Source organism: Hoplias malabaricus, chromosome 1 (genome assembly GCF_029633855.1).
Source record: "Hoplias malabaricus isolate fHopMal1 chromosome 1, fHopMal1.hap1, whole genome shotgun sequence".
NCBI lineage: Eukaryota > Metazoa > Chordata > Actinopteri > Characiformes > Erythrinidae > Hoplias > Hoplias malabaricus.
The window spans coordinates 14568456-14581555 of NC_089800.1; the positions used below are offsets into that span (position 1 = coordinate 14568456).

At 40.4% G+C, this 13100-nt stretch overlaps 1 protein-coding gene across 1 annotated transcript in view; it reads right to left on the bottom strand.

Annotated features, from left to right (window-relative positions):
- Positions 1-265: 265 nt before the first annotated feature.
- The window catches only part of vipr2 (vasoactive intestinal peptide receptor 2), a 38061-nt gene continuing 25226 nt past the window's right edge, over positions 266-13100 (bottom strand). Inside the window, exons 5-13 of the mRNA XM_066686542.1 lie at positions 8529-8626; positions 8005-8143; positions 7289-7439; positions 6262-6322; positions 6027-6096; positions 2249-2340; positions 1333-1474; positions 1190-1231; positions 266-439 (exon numbers count right to left, since the gene is read on the bottom strand). Coding sequence (XP_066542639.1) covers positions 266-439; positions 1190-1231; positions 1333-1474; positions 2249-2340; positions 6027-6096; positions 6262-6322; positions 7289-7439; positions 8005-8143; positions 8529-8626 — 969 coding nt within the window. The remainder of the gene's footprint in view (positions 440-1189; positions 1232-1332; positions 1475-2248; positions 2341-6026; positions 6097-6261; positions 6323-7288; positions 7440-8004; positions 8144-8528; positions 8627-13100) is intronic.

A 13100-nucleotide genomic window follows, 5' to 3' on the forward strand; every position in this document is an offset into this window, starting at 1 on the left:
GCTGAAACAGCATTTGGCATTGTTTCTAATGTCCTGTTTGTAACAGACATTGAAATAACAGTACGTTCCCCAAGTCCCTGTCTCTTTATTGTAGAGAGAAAAAGCAAAAAAAAAAAAAAAAAACTACAAATATTTGCACAACTGATTTGTAGATGTCTCTGGAATATTACACAACAGCACTGTATATGGAATTTCCTGTACAGCTGCTCCAAATGAACGCAGTTAAGAGGAGTAGGTGGGTGTGAGTGTGTTTGTGAGAACAGGCTCACACTACGGTGGTCTCGGTCTGGAGGAAGGACTGGGCTCTGGAGTTGCGATGGAACTGCGCCACATTGTCTGCTCCATTTCTGGAAATGGACGAGCTGTGCAGCCGGTAGTCTCGGCCAATGTAGCGCTTCAGACACACACTCCGCCACTTCCTCTTCAGCTCACTCTGGACCTGACACACACCAGCACACACACACAGGGTCATGGCACCAACACTAAATTGCAAGACACATGTAATTTCCCCAAAAAACAAATGACTAACCAAACTAGTTCTAAGTAAATGCGGTCTGTAACTATTGCACAGTAATTTACATTAAATACAATTCTGATTTTGACTCATCACTTTTCCATGCACGAAATATGAAACTGAAGAAATGACTGACAAAAGCACTGGGTTTTTAAAGCAATACTAGGTAGGATTTGGTATTTTTGCTCCTGGACTCCCCCTACAGTTGCAGGATGTTACTCACTTTTAATGTAATGTCCTGAAACCAAAGGGAAGGTAGGAGGGAGAGTGGGGTGCTTTCATACCCTCTTATAGTTTTTACCTAGTGCAGTTTCTGCAGTGCTGAGGGTGAAGTAGCAATGAGGGAAGAAGCTCTATTCTCCTTATTACAGATAAGTGATCACAGAGATTGTGAAGGTGTAATTTTAAGGTTAATATACTACCTAGTGTTCCTTTATAGGAATAGGACATTTCACACATAATGCACAGGCAAAACCTAAAAACCTACTTTGATGTCAAAAAGGTTTCACTACAATATTAATTTATTAGTAGCATGTTTTTTTCAGAGTTCAAGCATCAGCATAATTGGAAAACAGGAAGTGAACACGTGAACAAAACAAGTGCGATAGATTGTTCCATCAAATATGGACTTTAGTGTTGCTCCTGGGGGACCTTTTTCCAGAAAGTAGTACTCACCTCGCTATTCAAAAAGCAATATAAAATAGCGACAACCAATCCCTGTGAAAAGAGCACAAAGATAAGAAGCTTGCCATTTGAGGAAACAGAATGAAAAGCCGTAACAGGCAATTCCAGAGGAACACATTCAATCTCCTCTGTACCTGGAAAGAGCCGAGGCCCAGGTCGAAGAAGATTTTGATGTGTTTGAATGTGTCGATTTCACTCTCCTCTTTCATGTACACAAACACTACGTAGTTAACCCCAAATAGTGGGATCAGCAACAGTGTCGACTTTGCTAGCCTCCTGCAACAAGATGGAGAAACAGAAATGATGGATTCAGCAAGTATACATAGATTGGGGGGAGGGCGGGCCTTCACCTATTGTGCCACAGGTCTTTACCTACTGTGCTGACACACAAAGGGAAGACCAGCAGGATTAGACAGCAGTGATTCACCCCAGTGCTAACAGTTTTATGCTGACAACTTTCAATCTGAGAAAACGGAAAAATCTGCATTTTTCCGATAAAATATCAGGAACAAAAAAAGTCCTCATGCATTAGTGACATGGCGCTCTGAGCCGAAACCATTGCTCACAGGAGCACAAATACACAGATAAATATTTCAGCAGCTGGAACACTCAAACACATTCAGTCATTTGCCACAGAAAATGGAAAAGTCTGATGAAACATGGTACAGCAATCTCCATTCACCTGTCAGAGCAGGACACAGGCACTTCTGATGAGAGAGAGAGAGAGAGAGAGAGAGGGAGAGAGAGAGAGAAAGAAAGATTGGGTGGAAAAGACAAATAGAGAAGCAGACAAAGAGGACGAATGTGAAAAAGATAGACAGCAGTGAGAGAAAGGAAGGGAGAGAATGAATGTAAACAAACAAACAAACAAAGGGAGAAAGAATAACAGAAAGGGACAAGAAGAGGAGAGAGAGAGAGAGAGAGAGAGAGAGAGAGAGAGAAGAAAGAAAGAATAGGAAAAAAGGAGGGGGAGAGGGAAACAGAGAGAAAGAGAGAGTGTGAGAGACATAGACAGAGAGAGAGAGACAGACAGGTCAGACTGTACTCTACCTGTACTGAGACTGGTCATTTCCTCCTACATCAGGACATCTGAGCTTCTGCACCAAGATTCGAATGATGCTAATGAAAAGAATGAAGTTGATCTGAGGAGAGAGAGAGAGAGAGAGAGAGAGAGAGAGAGAGAGAGAGGGAGAGAGAGAATTCATTTAATAGGTAAGAAGCTTCACGTTTCTGAATTTATGTCAGAACCTTAAGATGTCCATTTATGACATTTAAAGATGCTCTTCTCCAGATGGTACAGATACAGACAAATGCAGCTTTAGGAGCCTTACCCACTGATCCATATTGGTACAGTGTAGTGGGCTTTGTGTTCCAGAACTAATCATCCAACATCAGCACCCGACCTCAATAATGTTTATGTGGCTGGATGCAGCCAAATCCTCACAGAAATGTTTGAACATCTGGTGTAAAACCTTCCCAGAAGAGTGGACCTTGTTAATGCAGCAAAGGCATGACATTCTCTTCAGTCTTACTATCCTTTTAATGTCAAAATGAAAAAGATTACCCAGAAGGCTTTAGAGGCATTTCACAATGTCGTGCCCCAAAAAGCTACTCCTTCCAACTTGTCAAAGCTTGTGCAGATATGTAGGCTAAAGCATACAGTAGTCGGATTGACACGCTTGTGATTGATGTAGCAAAAAACAAATGTGAAAAGGTGTAGCAAAAGTGACAAAAAATTATACAAGTGCCTCCTGTGTAGAAAACTAGCATTAAATGCCCAACCAAATTAAGCACATCAAGCTACAACACTAACTGAGAATCCTTGGGCAAGACTCCTAAAGTTGTGCTCACACTTGACATTTGTAGGCAGAGAACAGAACTACAAACCAGAGAACAGAACTACAAACCCGAGAACAGAACTACAAATCCGAGAAATGAACTACAAACCCAAAAACACAATTACAAACACGAGAAATGAACTACAAATCCGAGAAATGAACTACAAACCCAAAAACAGAATTACAAACCCGAGAAATGAACTACAAACCCGAGAACAGAATTACAAACCCGAGAACAAAACTACAAACCCGAAAACAGAATTACAAACCCGAGAAATGAACTACAAACTTTAGAACAGAATTACAAACCCGAAAACAGAACTTCAAACCCAAGAAATGAATTATAAACCCGAGAACAGAACTACAAACCCGAGAACAGGACTACAAACCCGAGAACAGAACTACAAACCCGAGAACAGAATTACAAACCCGAGAACAGAATTACAAAACCGAAAACAGAATTACAAACCCGAGAACAGAATTACAAACCTGAGAAATGAACTACAAAACCGAAAACAGAATTACAAACCCGAGAACAGAATTACAAACCCAAGAACAGAACTACAAACCCGAGAACAGAATTACAAAACCGAAAACAGAATTACAAACCCGAGAACAGAACTACAAACCTGAGAACAGAATTACAAACCCGAGTACAGAACTACAAACCCGAGAACAGAACTACAAACCCGAGAACAGAATTACAAACCCGAAAACAGAATTACAAACCCGAGAACAGAACTACAAACCTGAGAACAGAATTATAAACCCGAGAACAGAATTACAAACCCGAGAACAGAACTACAAACCCGAGAACAGAACTACAAACCCGAGAACAGAATTACAAACCCGAAAACAGAACTACAAACCCGAGAACAGAATTACAAACCCGAAAAACAGAACTACAAACCCGAGAACAGAATTACAAACCCGAGAACAGAACTACAAACCCGAGAACAGAACTACAAACCCGAGAACAGAATTACAAACCCGAGAACAGAACTACAAACCCGAGAACAGAACTACAAACCCGAGAACAGAATTACAAACCCGAGAACAGAACTACAAACCCGAGAACAGAATTACAAACCCGAGAAATGAACTACAAACCCGAGAACAGAAGTACAAACCCGAGAAATTAACTACAAACCCGAAAACAGAATTACAAACCCGAGAACAGAACTACAAACCCGAGAACAGAACTACAAACCCGAGAACAGAATTACAAACCCGAGAACAAAACTACAAACCCGAGAACAGAATTACAAACCCGAGAAATGAACTACAAACCCGAGAACAGAAGTACAAACCCGAGAAATTAACTACAAACCCGAGAACAGAACTACAAACCCGAAAACAGAATTACAAACCCGAGAAATGAACTACAAACCCGAGAACAGAACTACAAACCCGAGAAATGAACTACAAACTTTAAAACAGAACTACAAACCCGAGAACAGAATTACAAACTTTAGAACAAAACTACAAACCCAAGAACAGAACTACAAACCCGAGAACAGATCTACAAACCCAAGAACAGATCTACAAACCCAAGAACAGATCTACAAACCCAAGAACAGAGCAGAGATTTTGCAGTAAATTTCACAACACAAGACATGACATGATGAGAGTATGAGGCTATGATTGAAGGCGTGGGGATGTGCAGACACTGATGATTTCACTGGACACTGGTGATGAAAACTGGATTCTGTGTTTGACCTTTGCATTTACTTGATTTTCAGTTGATGTTAATCCTGCATGTTTCTGTTGTTAAAGCTCCACTCACCTACATTGGTCCATGTTCTGAGAACATTTTAAGCATATGTTACAGGCACATATTTGCAGATATTTGCGGACCATTGCTCCAGGCTCTCGCCAAACATTGAGTGTTATAAATCGGGATAGGATGAGTTCTGTCAGCCCAGCAACTGAGCAACTTCTCTCCCAGTATGAGCTTGTGTCTCTGGAGCAGACGAGCAGTTTTTACCCTCCCTCTCCCCCTCCCTAATTCCCTGATTTCCCTGTCCCTCCGGGGCCAAACATGTGAGTCCCCTGAGCCTGTTCTGACAAGTTAATTTTACATAAGCTCACCTGCAACAGAGCCCTGATCTACTGATAGAGGGGGTTAGGGTCGGTGGGCGGGAATATGACAGCAGAGTCCGTACAAATCTAGGCCAGAAGAGAAACATTTTCTCCTGCTTTCCTGCTTCTGGGTAACTTAAGCTCTTTTAAAAGTCCAAGACATTCTGAGACAAATCTTTCCAAGTGCCCAGTGCAGAATGTTACACAAAACCCCATTACAGACCACCACTCATTAATTCAGAAAGCAAACCATAGTAAAGTATAAGTCTTGCAACTTTACAGAATAATAATCTTACATAGAGTATGTATCACCAGAATATATTGATCTAATATTGACCTCTATTTGACCTAGAGAAAAGCCAATACAAAATCCCAACTGTGTTTTCCATTAATTCCATTAATTATATTTTAGGACAGTGAAACATATGCATTATTATTTTGTTTATTTAATATTCATGAGCACTGTGACTCTGACCAGGATGAAGCATTTATGGAAAATGAATTAATGGATAACATCCTTTAAATATATTATATATAAATATATTTTGACACCTCCCAAGTTAATAATCAGCGTCTTTTATTTGAGTTGCAATTTCTTTATTTATTTTGTAAATTACTTCTGCTTTTCACTTATATTCTTTTAACTTTGTTATATTTCCCAATGTTCTGAGGAACATAGTGTAATATGAATAAACTGAATGGCTGATTAGATTGGAAATTAAATAACAGCAGTTGTCTCTGAATTTGGCAGCTGATGAGTTGCACTTGATGAGTTTCATAACGAGATTAAGAGAGTCTGGCATAAGAGATTTGAAGACTGCTGCTCATCCATACCATTTAATGGGAAACATCTTTCTTCTTTGCCATTTAGAAAAAAAAACAGAGGAACAAAACAGGATCATGCTTACTACAACAGAAGCCATGATTGGCCAATTGATCACCCTCCTGGGAATGTTGGCATCATTTCTCTCCCAGCATCTGCAAGAGGAGGAAAAGATTCACCACTTACATTCATAACAGAAGCCTGAATTGACCTGAATAGCACATAGAAGGCGTGTGGATTATTTACACGCCTAAAGGCCAAACGCTCAATTTTGAACATCCCATGTGAGTTAAATACGTCTAAGAATGGTCACTACTTACCCTGTGTCCTCTAGGTATATCCTGCAAATGATCCATGCTATCACAAAAACTGTGGGCAATCCTAGCACATAGAGAGTGAGAATAAGAGAGGGGATGGGGATTAACAATCAATTATTGAGGGATTAGAGGAATATTACTGTTCCTTAACAACACCTCTTTCATAAGTGCAACTGTAGGACTATAGGTGTACTCTTTGTCAACTTTAAGTGAATGCTTATCCTGAGGTTTATTATGATGCCCTGTGTCTCATTAATTGGAATTGGAAATAAGGAAATATATCACTTCCCAAATCTTGGCTGAGAAATTGGTTTGATTCTGAGTGGAGTAAACAGTGTAACCAAGATTACAAAAGCAGTTTGTGTCAAGTGTGATGAGGAGAAAAAAAGATCCTGGTAAACATAAAGGAAATAAGGATTGTTTATTTTGCTCTCATGATGAAAGGGAATGTTAATGAGGTGCTGATGGGATGTTTCCAGTGAGCCAAAGTCCAGCTCTCGTGGTTCAGGCACGGAGACTGGAGTGTATTCACCGTCCTTTCATTTCTCGGCTTGGCAGAGGCTTCGCTCCACTGAGACAATTGACTACAAAGACGTTTAATACATAATACAGTGCAAAACATGGTGAGAAAAGCCAGTGACGAGCTGTCCTGCTCCTCATATGCTCTTCTCTGATGAGCCTCCAGCCAGAAGGGTGAGCTGGAAGGCGAGAACAGTGTTCTGAAAAGGTGTGAGTTTGTTTGTGTTTGGTACACATCTGATTCGCTTCGTAACTGAAGATTATTTGCTTGTGGCCAACAACTGTCAAGTAGAAAGCTGACCAAATGCTTTTATCCCCCTGTCCCGAACGACAACTTGATCCTCACAAATGGGAATAGCTCAACAAAACAACAGGCTCCAGTGATGTTCCCCTCCTCTCCGGGCACGAAACCAACACTTTTGAATGGCCTTATCTTATAGAGGATGGTCAAGGAAAAAAACTCATGTACTGACTGAGTTCAGTTTATCTCTTTGACTGGAGTGAGACTCACCCCATCCAATGAAGAAATAGACCACAAAGTGGCGGTTCTTAGAGAAGATCACCATTAACAGGACGTGCAGGTACAGGCCTTCCACCAGTAGCCAGAAGAAATTAGCCATGATGAAATAGTTGAATAAGACCAAGATGGCTTTGCACCCTATCTGTGGAGAAGAAGTAGAACACACCAGTTATATGCCACTTGTTGCCAAATAAGTCCAAAAATTGCAATTACAACTGATTACATGTGGTAGACTTGCATGTGTAATCAATATAAGTGGGCATTTAAATATTTCTGAAGTAACTGTATAGCCATTATATGTATTATTATTATATTATATCTATTATGTCATAGTGGCTACCACTACAATTCAAAGGATTCGACTTCCAAATGTGGACGCCCCTTGTATATTGATGTAATTATTTATCGTTCTAAGACACATTCAACTACTGCAGTAAGCTGGAAATATTAATAGCTTTCATTTCCAGCTCATATTGAAAGGTTTACTCCATCTTACATGATCTCCAAATTTAAAATGCAAGGAAGCTTCAGTTATATAACTGATATCTGCGGCAACAAGGTTTCAATATAATCAGTCATCAATTTAATTGCAGCGCAACTTAGATATGATATCAACTGACTCAGATGATTACAATAACTCCAAATTAACTATTGCCTGATACAGAGACAAGACTTTTCATCCCTGTTGGGTCATAACCCCAGCTCACCAATGAGGGCTGCTCGTGGCACTGAATGTTCTCATTGTGGGAAAACAAGATGGCGTCCTTGATTAACACGGCAATTGCTCTCAGGATGAAGGAGAAAAACAGATTCAGATGGATGTAGTTCCTTGTGCAGTGGAGTTTTCTGCAAGATATAGAGAACATGTTTAAAAGGCGCTGTAAAGATTGTTTGTTTTCTAGAGCAAATAACAATGCCCCAGCGGTTTAATGTTAAGTAATGCTGTATTCATTTGCCTCCCAGCTTTTATACGAATATTTCAGGCTCACAGTCATATAAACACTATCAAGACGAGACAGAACGCCAAGCGTAATGTTTATACTCTGTGTCAAAAACTCTGAATTATGGTCTTTCCGAAAATACTGCCAAAACTCAACTGCTCGTAATGATTACAATTAATATCTGTCACAGCTGTCCATTCACAAGGAGTGGAGCATTACATAAAGCAGACAGAAAAAGGAAGGATGGGTTCTGTCTGGTTGAGGGCTCTTTCATTTATTTTTTTTTGTACCTGAAGAGACATAGGATGGTACTGCCAGTGATGAGAGCGATGAGAGAGAGACTATGGCCCAGCGTGTACAGGGTCTTCACCACGGTGTAGAACACCGGCTGAAAAAACAGGGAGAAGCACGTAAGTTTGAGATTTAATTTTTTCTTCCAGGAAAATGTGGTTTGAAAACATGCTTATTCCTAGAAGGACATTCTCCTGCCTTGGCCAGAGCTATAAATAATTACCAAGAAGACAAGTTCACAGCAACTCAGCATGCATAAACCTCGCAAATGACCCCTTCACCCCTTAGACCAGTTGAGCGTTCACTGAAGTAGATGTCTATCCACCCAATGATGGCACACAGGCCTGATAAACATGGAAACTCTGACCTGGATAGACAGCAGAGAGACGATGGAGCATCTTGGAGTTCAGATAAGAGCATCCTCCATAAACAGCATTTTTCAAGCCTTACACACCACCTGGCACATATGCACACGGCGCTCAACCTAATTCCTCATAACCACCAACAGCATTCCTGATTTAACTGTGTTCCAAGTATACACCATCAAATTTAATAGGGCAGCTTAGCCACTGTATATCCTTCTTTATTTACACAGTATGTACTTGAAGGACATTATTTAAAGTTGTAATGGTGCAGTGTTCCTTGCTTTACAGTTGTGAAGTCCCAGATGTTTTTTGTACAGTGCTTGAAGTACATGTAACCTGAAACTGAAGCACGGGTTTCTAATTAGGTCCTATCATTCCAGTCACTGACCTCCTGTCACATTAAAACCAAAACACCATCTCCTGTTAAGACCAAGGAGGCCAGGTTAATTCAAGAAGAATTAAAATATTTGGACATTCCTTGGTGCGGCTGCCTAAAGGTTAACTGAGTTACGGCAGGACAATCAGCGTGAGACAGAACCCAGTCACTTTTATGCAACTCTGGAAAGGTTTGCGAGGGGAAGCCAACTCATTTCCTTTTTCAGACAGACACTTATATGTTGGCAGCGGAATATCAAGGAGCCTCTTTGGAATGTATTTTTGGGGATGCCCATGGAAAGTATCTGCAAAGTCTCACATAAAAAGGTGACATTAAAACAAGACGGGGTCCTGTGAAAGGTCAGTAGCTATTTGACAGTGCCTTGCATTAAATGGGTGTGAATCTATGAAGTTTAAAAAGCAATTAATGGTTGGGCCCTGCTGGAATGTTAATCCACAGTCTGGGATTATCACTCAGGAGCATTTCAGCTGTGGTGCCATAAGGATATGTGAAAGAAATGGACCTAATTAACAAAAGAATGCTTCCAGTAATTCTTTTCCACGTGAAATGCAGTCTTGCCCCTGAAGCAGAATCAATACAGTAGCATTAGAGGATCAACTTTTATTTAATCCAGAAACCTTCTATAATTCCTCTAAAAAAGGGAACTCAATAGGTTATTCTGGTGTAATCAGGCTGCAGACAAGCCTTGGTCAAGGTCAGTCCAACTCTCCTTACAAAAAAAAAAAAAAAAAAAAAAAAAAAAAAAAAAAAAAAAAAAACCCTCAGGAGGAGGACTCTGTCATCTTGGCTAATTTCAAAGTGCGGACTCCAGTGAGGCAGGGAGGCACAGATTTTGGCCTCTACCACTTTACATCAGGAAATTGCTCTGATGTTTCATTTCCCTCCCATCGCAGGTACAGAATTAAAAACAACTCACTCCCCTGATTCTCCCCAGATTCATAAATGAATCCAAGAAGCATCTGAACTCTGTGCCAAACTCCATGACTGACAACGGTCCTGCAGAGTCTGACTGAGGTCAAAAGTGTACCCCACAGGCTGAATTTCCCAAAGCTAAAATGATGATCTCTCCAAGAAAATGAAAAAGACTCTTGCTGTATGGTCGGCAATGACCTCATTTTATTAGGTACACCACCCACCTTCAAAATAATCATACATTCAGACTGGAGGCATTTCTAGCATCAACTGAGTGTTTAATTGGGCATTAGGAGGACCTAGGCTGGAGATCAAGAGATATGGGTCTATAAAGGAGGTCCCTTTATGAAAAAGCAGTGGGTAAATTTAAGGTTCCCAACATGCCACAGTAAATGGCTTTTTAAATCAAATTTAGCTTTTAGAATGTTCTGTAAGTCAAGTCTCTGTAGCACTATTTCACTGCAGAAGTGTTTACTATTAATCTATGAATAAGCATTTTTAATTAATTTGACAATCAGATGCCAACCCAAATTCTTTGACCTAATGTCAGTTTAATTTTTCCCAAGTCTTGATACATTTTTTAGCTATAATTGAAAATAGGACCGTGTGTAATCCTCCAGTTTTTTTATTGCTATAATAAGAGCATAGTATAGTAATTGTTGGAGTCTCTTGAGCTTACACAGTTCCCCAGAGACCCTGGCACTGCCAGAAGTGAGTGCATTGCACAAGATTTCTGTGAGAGTCTGGATACATCAACCCCAAAGAAGACTGGCACACAATTCTTACTTATTACATTTATAACTTAATTGCACTGAATTAGCGGAGCTTGTGTGTATTCCCTTGTGTTCTGTGCTTAAACATTTACATCAAAAGAGAGGACCAACATAAATAGAACACATTCCCATACACACTACAGACCAATTAAGTGAACTTTTAAGACCACTCAAAGATAACATGAATAACACTGTAATCTAGTCATAATCCTGCAGCAATGGTAATCTCACAGGAATTTTTTGATAGTTACCAAAGGAATCTGTCAAAACACAGTGAATCACCCTGCTGTGTAGCGGACTATGTAACTGCGGACCACTAAGACTGCCTATGCTCACACGTTAAAAGCACCTGACTAGTCCATAGAGCAATGGAAGATTGCACGGTTCAATAAGTCCCATTTTCTTTTCTATCATTGAGGTGTGCTGTGTTCCTGGAGATGTGATGGCACCAGTGGCGCTGTTCAAATGCAAGGCAAATTTAATACCTGGCACCTGGATCTAGATACTTTTTTAGTACCTGCTTGGTTCCAAGTGAACTGAGTAGGGACTAAACCATGACATGTAAACTTGCAGAGCACTGATTGACTACAATGAAATGCAGACATCCAGCACAAATTAGCTGTTTGTATAATCTCCAGCCTACCATAGAGATAACATTCCTTTTCTTCCGACATACAATGGCAGCTCGTAAAATTAGGCAGTGGTTTTTGAAGAGTTTTACCTGGGGTTGTCGCATACAAAAGAATCCAGCAAGAGCTGGACGATGCAAGAAGGAACAAAAAAACAACACTGATCTGTTTGAACTGATGTGTGGAGCTGTGTTCAATTCCAAAACAACAACAACAACATGCACTTGCAAGATAAAAAAAACAATGCTTAACATTACCACTGCTTTTGTTGTGGTTTTCAAAGACTGCAGTTCCTGTTAGCGATGGTGTTTTTCATGGGATGGGGTGGGGGGGGGTCTTTATAAAACTTGAAAGTATATTGTTTCCAAAGACTCCCATTAGAGTTTTGTGTGGGTGGTGGGAATTTTATAGTGTAAATTGAGGTAACAAGCGAGTAGAGCAGAGTATATTAGGTACACACAGTGGAAAACTCCATAGGTTGCAGTGTGAGGGAAAAAAAACAAGCTGGTAGAGTGTATGTGATACTCTGGGCAGTGTTATGCTGGGACGCTCTGGGTCTTGGCAATCATGTGGATGTTAATTTTACATGTGGTAGATTCCAAAACAGCATATTAGCCAACTGGATGTAATATTTTGGTTCATTTATGTTACCTTAAGGAAAAAAAGCAGTACACAAACTTTGGTTCCTATTAGATGGCAGATGATACACTGAAATTCCACCTTAAAATACTCTAAAAGTACACACTTAAGTGGTTTGGGGGAATTTATGCTTACTATTTAACCCAAGCAGCAATCCTGTCACTTGAGGATGGATTTTGGCTACTCTACCCACCTCTGGCTAAGTGCAGCACTGATTAGTCGTGTGCCATTTTTACTGCAAGGAAAGCTTAAAATTAAACCTATTTACAGCCAAGTTGAATCATCCTCCTCGGGGCATGGGTCTTGTGCTGTTCCTGCACCCTCGGGTTTGCACAGCTTCACAACTGCTTTGGAGACGGCGCTTCGTCGCAGAGATTTCCTCTCATCTAGGTGTCTGATCCAATCCCCGGGATCATCTCCAGCAGTACTGACAAGTCGCTGAATATAGACGAGCAGCTTACTCAAGCATGAGAGAAGTTTGCCCTCACCGCTGAGTCCCTAGATGTTCAAACCCAAACCCCAGCAGGCTGTCACACAAAGCATGCAAAACATCTGAACAGCTTCCGCTGCTTCGCGTCAGAAGCTAATTACGCTCTTGCACAGGATCGCTGCTTCATGAGAAGCGCCTTGCACTAAATGAGCTCCCCAGATAAGAGCTTTTTAGTGTAAAAGAGGAGCTGCACTTCTCTTCTTAGATCAGATAGTTTTCCATCTGTTCTTTGTGTTCTTTCATGAGTCTTTAACCTCCATTTCAAAAATTTGAATTATATAAGTGACATGAGTTCTTTGTGTGACAGCCCAGCTGTCTGTTTGAATTATGCTAATAATTCTAAAACAAATCAAAATTTTTGCCCCT